General features: G+C 41.9%; 1 protein-coding gene across 1 annotated transcript in view; it reads right to left on the bottom strand.

The window, feature by feature from the left end:
• Positions 1-3,007: 3,007 nt before the first annotated feature.
• The window catches only part of LOC145348581 (ral guanine nucleotide dissociation stimulator-like 1), a gene marked incomplete at its 5' end in the record, with an annotated part of 38,284 nt that continues 31,401 nt past the window's right edge, over positions 3,008-9,890 (bottom strand). The window contains 2 exons of the mRNA XM_080196770.1: positions 3,008-5,716; positions 6,437-6,551. Of these exons, the coding sequence (XP_080052896.1) occupies positions 5,622-5,716; positions 6,437-6,551 (210 nt within the window). The remainder of the gene's footprint in view (positions 5,717-6,436; positions 6,552-9,890) is intronic.

The following is a 9,890-nucleotide window of genomic DNA, read 5'->3' as shown; positions in this document are numbered from 1 at the left end:
TCAATTCTTTGCTGGTGCTTAATAGGGGTTCCTCCCGTGGTTATGAACCTTCTTCTTCCCCTTGCTGTCATATAGTCATGTATGACTCTGAATGCATAGCAACTATCTGTATAGGTGTTCACCGTTTTACCTTCAGATAACTCTCGTGCCTGTGTGAGTGCCACTAGTTCTGCCACTTGCATGGATAGACCTCTGTCAATCCTTCCTGACCTTACTGTGTCTAATTTGTCATTTACTACTGCCCCCCACTGTCTGGGGTGAGCCTTCCACATAGTTGCGTGACCCATCTACAAAAAGAGTCTCCTCAGCTGTTATTTAGGGTATACCCTTTATCCTACCCTCTCCTTTGTCCCTATCTATACCCTCAGAATTGTGTGGCTCTCCTACGTCTAAAATCCCTTCTCCTGGGTTTTTCCCTGTATCCCTTATTATTATCACGGACTTTCTTGGAGGTAGGAGGACAGCTTCCCACTTGAGTCCTTCTCATGTTTGAGACTGACCTTAGTTTTCCTGTGTTCAATATTTCCACGAAAATGTGTTTGGTGTGAAGGATTATGTTCCCTGTCATGATTACTGGCTCGCTAACCTTTACGGCCCAGACAGCGCAATCCAAGGAGGCTATGCACCTTGGTAGTTTGGTGACTACCGGCCCTTCTGCGGTGGAGTAATAGCCTATGGGTCTCTTTCTGTCGCCGTGGTCCTGTGTTACCACTGCAGAATAGAACCCTCCCTTATGTGGAAGTCCTTATTAGAATCTGGTAATCCTAGTCCAGGGGCTGATATCAGTTCTGTTTTTAGTTTGTCGTAAGCCTCTTCCTACTTGGATTCCCATTTTAAGGGATCTAAAGCTGGTTTTCCCCCTTTGACTAGTCTTTGTATGGGTTCTGCTAATTTTGCAAACCCTGGGATGAAACTCCGGCTCTAGTTGAATAATCCTTGCACCTTTCTGACGCCTCTCATGGCGACGGGTCATGGCATTTGTTTTATCACCTTCTTTCAGTCCGTTGGCATTTCTTTAAGTTCTTGGGATATAAAGCGTCCTCAGTATAGGACCTGTGTTTTCCTGATTTGTGCCTTTTTTGGGGCTCACTTTTAACTCTGTGGTTTTTAATTCATTCAGTACTAAATATAAGGCTGCTTGATGCCCTGACTTGGACTGCAAGGCCATTAGGATGTTGTCTACATATTGTAGGACCGTACTACCCTCTGGCAGTTCTACACTGTTCAGGATGTCACTTATTACACAATGGAATATAACAGGGCTGTTGTGGAATCCCTGTGGTAAAGGCAAATTTGTCTTGAGATTCGGGATCCAACGGTAAGGACCAGAATCCGTTGGCTATGTCCAATATTTTGTGCTCCTGTGACAGTCCATTCAGGATTGTCGAAGGACTTGCTACAACAGGGTGCAACTTGGGTGTGACTTTGAGTCTGGTGTAATCTATCGTGAGCCTATAGCTTCCGTCAGGCTTGCTCACTGGCCATGTTGGGGAGTTAGTGGTGCTTGTGGTTTCTCTCAGAATCTTCCCTTCCACTAACCCTTTAACTACCTCCACTACAGCTTTCTCTGGTTTTATTGGGTATTGTCGATGTGGCTTTTGTTCCAGTCCCAGCCCCTTTATTGGGCACTTTTTAGTAAAACCGGTATTTAACTTTGTTTTAGCCCATACCCCGAGGACGGAAGCACAGATGGCTCCAAACCCTCCTGTCTCTAATTCCCGATTTCTGGCAGTGGCTGGTCACCTTAATGGTTGAGGTGACTTGTGAGTTTCCCTATTCTAGTTTTACGACCATCTTGTCTTGGCCAGATTAATTCTCCCTTTCCACAGTCTATCAAAATCTTATTCTTTCATCATATCATTTCCCATTATTATATCCATGTTATTTTTGCACACATAAAGCCTCATTGGTGTATACAGATTATTTATCTTTACTAACGTGGTCTCGCTTAGGTAGGTGGATGTGTTTCCTCCTATCACGGTTAGGTAAATCATTTTATTTGTAGTCGGTAAGGGTAGGTCGGTGACAGATATGGATGCTCCCCTGTCCACTAACATCTCACAGTGCCTGTCCCCTATGAGTTCAGACACGAGGAGAATGTGCAAACTCCACACAGACACCGTCCCAAGCCAGGAATCGAACCCAGGTCCCTGGAGTTGTGAAGCAGCAGTGCTAACCACTGTGCTACTATGCTGCCCACAGTATGTTTAGTTCTTTGTGTCATAAGTAAGTTTACATTAACACTGCAGTAAAGATCCCCTCGTCACCATACTCCGGCACCTGTTCAACTGTACTAATGGAGAGTATGACATATCCAATCCACCTAACCAGCATGTCTTTCAGGCCGTGGGAGGAAACCAGAGCATCCAGAAGAAACCTGCACAGACACAATGAGAACGTGCACGTTCCACACAGTGACCCAAGCCAGGAGTCGAACCCAGGACCCTGGTACTGTGAGGCAGCAATGCTAACTAACTGCTATGGATAGTCCGCTAAAAGTCAGTGCTTGCTTAATGTCTCTCTCCCCAAGTAACTTTATGTGCCAGATAGCCATCTTTGTGATTTTTCCCCTACACATGGCACCCCACTTTAAATCTGAACTACCTAGCAGTGATAAAAAGATGGAGCTGGGAAGGAGAGATTGAGAATATACCAAAGGCAACAACAAATCAAAAAGTTAAAGATTTCAGCACGGGATGGGGCAAGATAATCGAAAAATGGGAAATGCCGAAGCTGGCCATTCAGTGTTCACACCACAACTTGTACATGATTAATGCAGAAGGTTAGCCATTTTGCTTTTCAATCGACCACTGGATCATGATCGGCTGTTGCAAAAACATGAGAACACTGCAGTTATCAGTCATTGCCCTTGGTTTCTAGAATAGGACTGTCCATAATGCCAGATGGCATGGTTCACATTAAGGTAAACTCTCAACTGAAGTAGATACATAACATATCTGGTCTTATCAGGTCCTGCCTTCCATTTCAAAAGAAAGAAGCATGAAGGTTTTGAAATTTTAGAAACATTTTATTTAAAACAAATTATGTGAGGAATACAGAAAATATTTAAGTGTGCACTTAGAAAAATATACAAATAACGCAGATGATTTCCTCTAATACCTGTTGCTGGCACAGATGTTGAACCTTTTTAGTGACAAGTGGTCTTGTGTAATTGTGCCTGATTAGTGAATCCTATTTCAGGGCAGCAAGTGATTGATGGGAGGCAACAAGAAAAATACATGGACCTCCAAAAATTAAGTGGTGAGTTCCCTAAAGCCCCCCCTCACCACAACTCATAGGCACGTCAATTCATGTTGGGGGAAGGATACTGGAGCATCATGTGTGGAAGACGCTTGAAATGTTAAAGTGCTTCAGCACTTGCCTTTTCTGGTGGTTAATTTATACATGTGCAAATCTGAATTTGATAGAAACCCAAAGACTGTTAAGACATTCTTGGCATTTGTTGCTACTTTCAAGGGTTTTTTTTGGGGTAAATCTAATGAGTGAACATATATAGTCAGTGCTGTCCTATACCTGAGAAGTGATTACATAAAAATGAAGCGGTCAATGAATTAGTGTCTAATTTATGCTCTGACTACTAAGGTCTGTAGATTCACACAGAAAGGATATTGCTTATTCTTTTAGTATTGTAGGCTAGCCCACAAAATAATGGCAGTTCTAAGTAATTGAATACAAGATAAATGAGGGACAAAAAGAAACAAGTATTCATATCTCAGGTGATCTGGTCCCTTCTGCAGCTTTTAAAGATTTTTTCCCAAAAAGGTTTACATTTACAATTACATATACACAAAATAATAATTCAGTATAAATCTAGTATAAAGCTGAACATCAATTCAAAACAAGTGCAATATCATTGGTAGTACAAACAAAGAACAAAGAACAGTACAGCACAGGAAACAGGCCCTTCTCTGACAACCCTTTTGTTCCTACCGTATGAATAAAATACCTTGGGATTCTCCTTTATCCTGTCTGCCAAGAACATTTTGTGACCTCTTTTTGCCCTTCTAACTTCCCGTTTGAGTTCTTTCCTACTTTCTCTGTATTCCTTCAGCGCTCTGTCTGTTTTCAGTTGCCTGGACCTAACATACGCCTCTCTTTTCCTTTTGATCAGATCCTCAATTTCCCTGGTTATCCACGGCTCTCGAATCCTACCTTTCCTATCCTTCCTTTTTATAGGCGCGTGCCTGTTCTGCACCCTTATCAACTGTTCCTTAAAAGACTCCCACATGCCCGACGTGGACTTACCCTTGAACAGCCTCTCCCAATCAACGGCCACTAATTCCTGCCTTATCCAGCTATAGTTAACCTTTCCCCAGTTTAGCACCCTACCCCAAAGGATAACACTCATCCTTGTCCATTACTTTCCTGAAGTCAACAGAATCGTGGTCACTATTTGCCACATGTTCCCCTACTGACCTGACCGGGCTCATTTCCCAGTACTAGATCCAGTATAGCCCCCTCTCTAGTTGGGCTATCTACATATTGTTCCAAAGAACTTCCCTGTGTGCATTTTACAAATTTCTCCCCATCCAGACCCTCAGCCCTAAGCACTTTCCAGTCTGTATCAGGGAAATTAAAGTCTCCCACTACAACAATCCTATTTTCTTCTGCACCTATCCAGAATCTCCTTGCATATCCGTTCCTCCACTTCCCGTGGGCTGTTGGGTGGCCTGTAGTATACCCCCAGCATAGTGATTGCACCCTTCCTGTTTCTGAGCTCCACCCGCAGTGACTCATTACATGACCCCTCTAAATTGTCCACCCTCTGCACCGCTGTAATATGCTCCCTAACTAATATTGCTACTCCCCCACCTCTTTTAGCCCCTCCTCTGGTCGGCACAACATCGAGGGCCGAGGGCATTTAACATTTACTGCGCTGTAATGTTCTATGTTCTATGTTCTAATACCCTGGCACCAGGGAGGCAGACTACCATCCTGGAGTCTCATTAATAATAAACTATTCCATAATTTCTTGCAGTTGTCTTCGTTGAAGGCAAGTTGATGCTGTATATTCCAGAAGGTGGATAAGCTGCTGGAAAAATAAAGAGGGAAGGCAGGAAACGTGTGCTGAAGAGCTCAAGGGCCAATCCAACTACTTTCATTGAAGTAGTCATCATTCGGCCAATTAACTAGATGGCAGTTGGTTCACTGGTTACAAAGTGATTGTGGAGGAACCCCAGGCCAGCTCATTTGCAAATAGTCACACAATTCATATATAACAAAAACATTTTCCTCTTCCACCAATTCCAACAAGCATATGATCTTCATCAAGTCTGTAGCTCTCCAACAGACTCTGGTGACAGGATCCAATCTGACAGTCTTCTTTCAAAAGGGCTGATGTACAAAATGTTTCAAAAGCAGACAAGCATTGCGTTCAAGTGTTTGGACAATGCTATCCATAGTGTCCAATAATTTAAGTAAAATACTGTCAGGTAATTTATTCACATATATTGCAGGGTTTTTCAGTACTAAGTGGTGTTTTGTTTAAGCTTCGACAGGTATAGCTGTGTGAAAAGTGGCACTCCTTACAGAGTAACCTTGCTTAGTCTATGCGCTGATTTGGGTAGTGTCAAGCATGACCGGATTTGTAGCTTAACCTGTTATCTGCAGGAGTACCGGTTTCTCAGAATAAAGTAAAATTTCCCAGAAGGGTCCAGAGCAGAAAACACATTGGCAGTGTCTGGAATCACAAGCTCTGAAAAGCAAAGGAAATGTATAAGGTTATTTACACATGCATTTTGATAGTGCTGATTGGCTCAGTAGAAAACTAGAAGAAACCCCATTCAATTTTCTTGTTTCATTGCTAAATTGCCAGAGGGCCAAGAAAAGGCAGGTAAAAAGGCTTTCAGTTTCAAAATAATGATTCTTGCATCTTTTCTCCCCCCACAGAATACAAAGCTTGAATTAGAATGAATAAACCAGAATAATGTCGACTATTTGCAACCAACTCCAGCTGTGCATCCTTCAACACAATATTGCTTTCAGAGAATTGGTTGATATTCGTTGCTTTCATTAGGTCCAGGCAATTGTTACTTATTGAGGAATGTAAAGTCAAATTCCTCCAAGTTGGATAGAAAGCAAAATACTGCAGATGCCGTAAGTCTGAAATAGAAACACAAAATGCTGGAAAAAACTCAGCAAGTTCGGCAGAATCTGTGGAGAAAGAAAAAGAGTCAACATCAAGTCTGTATCACTTTAACTCATTTTTCTCTCTCTACAGATGCTGCCAGACCTGCTGAGTTTTTCAAGCACTATTTTTGTTTCTCCAAGTTGGATCCAGCTGAGTGAAACTGGATCTATTCAATAATAGGAATATGGTTTTTCCAAGCTTTTTGGTGAAACATAAAGAAAACACCAATCTGCTGCCAAAAGGTGGCTACTTATCATAAATTGAGATACAATTCCCATCTCTCACCTTCATCTTTTGAGATGATCTGTACGAGCTGATAATCATCCATCAGTTCTGGTTCAAGGTTGTGCTTGGACATGGCTCTCTGGATAATCACAGGTGTCCTATCTTCATTTGTCACCTAAATAGAAAAAATATTTACTTTTCTTTAGGAATAATGAAAAAAGTGCAAGCCCTTAAAAAATGGCTGTTTTCACTCAGTAGATATATAGTGGCATTGTATTGAATACTGTACAAATTACAGAGAAATAATATCCATCTCTACAACTGTAATGTCTTAGGACTGGTATTGCAAAAACTTGCCTTCAATGCACCAAAATCCATTTGTGAGGAAACATGCTTAAATATCTAAGAGAAACAGAGCCCAGTGTTTCACCACAAAGATTCCTGGGCAAACTTACCTATATTTGTAGTTTAAAGCAAATAAATTTGTCCAAAACAAAATCAATTTAAATGCTCCATTCTTTTCCCCTATACCATTTGCTTACTTTTGACATTTATTGCTCATAGAGCTAAAAGCTCAATACTCAATCTGACATATAATATTAGTTCATGTTTATCTAAAAGTGATTCATAAAAATGATTGCGACATTAAGCAACATTTAGTCCCTGAATGGAGTTCAGAAACTTAATATTCACCTCAAATTTTGAATCACTGGACTTGCGTAGGTAAACAGGATATTGAAGTGACCAAAATGTACCGCAGTGTTATTTTTTTAAAAACAACCTCCTTTCGGTTTTTGTTCAGTCCTATGTTACATCTGGAGCTCATTTCTCCCAGCTCAAGTTTGAGCAGTCCAGCAAATGGCTGATCCCATGAGATGAAGTACACTGGCAGATCTGGGTATTTGTTTGAGAGAACTGGGGAGTTTTCCCAATTGAGAGACTGTGCACGCTTTTCTTCTTTTAAGCTGCAGGCCATGGTTTACAAATTCAATTTTTCCAGCCCCTCAGAAACAAAGCTCTTCGTAAACATATAAAAGAGCAACAATGTTACAGTACAAGATCCCATCAATTTGCAGTTGTCGATACCAAGGTTGACTTATCCGAGAATTACAACCTTTTGTATCTCTTAATCTGCAGATTCAGTGGAATCATTAAAGATCCTCCCATTCCGGGATGAATTGCAAGACATTCAAGATATTGTAAATTGACAAACTTGCACTTCTGATTAATGATAATATCCTCTAGCATAAGAAAGGGATGATCTACCATTCATAAGAATGAATTTCATGCTGTCATTTAGTAGCAGAACTCTTGGGGATGGTCAGTTGCCCAAGGGCAAGTCCAGTGACTGGTGCAGACTTTGATCTCACGCACCACTCTGATTAACCTGTCAGGATGCATATCAGTGAAGATGTGCTTGGTCTCCCGAGATTGCTCCATATCTACCTTAGCAGCTCCATCCTCATGACAGACTATCAATTTGAACACTGAAAAGAATTTACTTGTGTCAGTTTCAAACATGGCAATGTTATGTTATGAATTCACAAGCTGGATCTCTGTCAGTTGGCATCACACTTACAGCATAGTCAGAGTGTAATCTGGTGAAGACAGATAGAACAGAGAAACATATGTTTCATACATTCCAAGATTCCTGTTATTCTTGGTGGGATTGGTACCTTATGATAGAAAAGTTTCTGCATACATCTTTGGAATCAGAAAGCCTCTCCCCCATTATGAAAGACTATCACAATATATTCTGAATGCTTCTGTAGAAAATGATTAAACTTGTGTGGATCTTTCTGATGCAGTTGGAGGATGAGAAAGTAGGATCCTGAACCTGTGTCCTCTGTTTGAACAGAGGGGAGCATGATAGGATGAGAGCAAAATTGGCGAATGTAGATTGGGGGTGCAGATCGGCTGGTAGGACGGCTGAAGAACAGTGGAGGATTTTTAAGGAGATCTTTTTCGGTACTCAGCAGAAATATATTCCAATGGTAAAGAAGGACTGTAGGAGAAGGGATAACCAGCCGTGGTTATCGAAGGAAATAAAGGAGAGTATTAAATTAAAAGCTGATGTGTTCAGAGTGGCTAAAAATAGTGGGCGATTAGACGATTGGGAAAGATTTAAAAATCAACAAAGAATGACTAAGTAGGTGATAAAGAAAGGAAAGATAGAGTATGAAGCTAAACTGGCACTAAATATAAAAAATGACAGTAAAAGTTTTTACAAATATATAAAGAAGAGGAGGCTGGCTAGAGTGACTGTTGGACCCTTGGAGGACGAGAGGGGGGATTTAGCGGTGGGCAATGAGGAAATGGCTGAGGCTTTAAATAAGTTTTTTGCCTCGGTCTTCACGGAGGAGGACACGAATAGTTTGCCGGATATTAAAGATAGAAGGATGAGGAGTTGAGGGCCTGAATGCAATTACTATCACTAGAGAGGTAGTGCTTGATAGACTAATGGGACTGAAGGTGGACAAGTCCCCAGGACCGGATGGAATGCATCCCAGGGTCCTGAAAGAAATGGCAGAGGTGATAATGGATGCCTTAGTAATTATTTATCAAAATTCGCGGGACTCCGGGAAAGTGCCGGAAGATTGGAAAATGGCTCATGATACTCAGTTGTTTAAAAAAGGTAGCAGACAAAAGGCAGGGAATTATAGGCTGTTAGTTTAACATCTATGGTTGGAAAAATGCTAGAATCTGTCATCAAAGAAGAAATAGTGAGGCACCTAGAAAATAATGGTTTGATCAAGCAGACGCAGCACGGATTCGTTAAGGGGAAGTCGTGTTTGACGAATTTGTTGGATTTCTATGCGGACGTGACTAGTGTGGTAGACAGAGGGGAACTGGTGGATGTGGTGTTTTTAGATTTCCAAAAGATGTTTGATAATGTGCCCCACAAAAGGTTGCTACAGAAGGTTAAGGTGCACGGAGTTGGGGGTAAGGTGTTAGTGTGGATAGAAGATTGGCTGTCTAATAGGAAGCAGAGAGTTGGTATCAATGGGTGCTATTCTGGTTGGCAGTTGGTGACTAGTGGAGTGCCATAGGGATCGGTGCTGGGGCCTCAACTATTTACCATTTATATAGATGATCAGGAGGAGGGGGCTGAGTGTAGGGTGACAAAATTTGCTGATGACACAAAGATGAGTGGAAAAGCAAATTGCGTGGAGGGTGTGGAAAGTCTGCAGAGGGATCTGGATAGGCTGAGCGAGTGGGCGAGGACCTGGCAGATGGAGTATAATGTTAGCAAGTGTGAGGTTATCCACTTTGGCAGAAATAATAGTAGAAGGGATTATTATTTAAAATGTGAAAAGCTGCAGCATGCTACGGTGCAGAGGGACCTGGGGGTCCTTGTGCACGAGTCGCAAAAACCCAGTCTGCAGGTGCAGCAGGTGATCAAGAAGGCGAATGGAATGTTGGCCTTTATACGGAGGGGGCTAGAATATAAAAGTAGGGAGGTCTTGCTGCAACTGTACAGGGTACTGGTGAGGCCGCAGCTGGAGTACTGTGC

The sequence above is a fragment of the Carcharhinus amblyrhynchos genome, chromosome 9 (assembly GCF_965287045.1).
Source record: "Carcharhinus amblyrhynchos chromosome 9, sCarAmb.v2.hapA, whole genome shotgun sequence".
Taxonomy (NCBI): Eukaryota; Metazoa; Chordata; class Chondrichthyes; order Carcharhiniformes; family Carcharhinidae; genus Carcharhinus; species Carcharhinus amblyrhynchos.
Note: the sequence above shows the minus strand (reverse complement) of the source record. Positions and strands in the feature narration are given on the sequence as shown.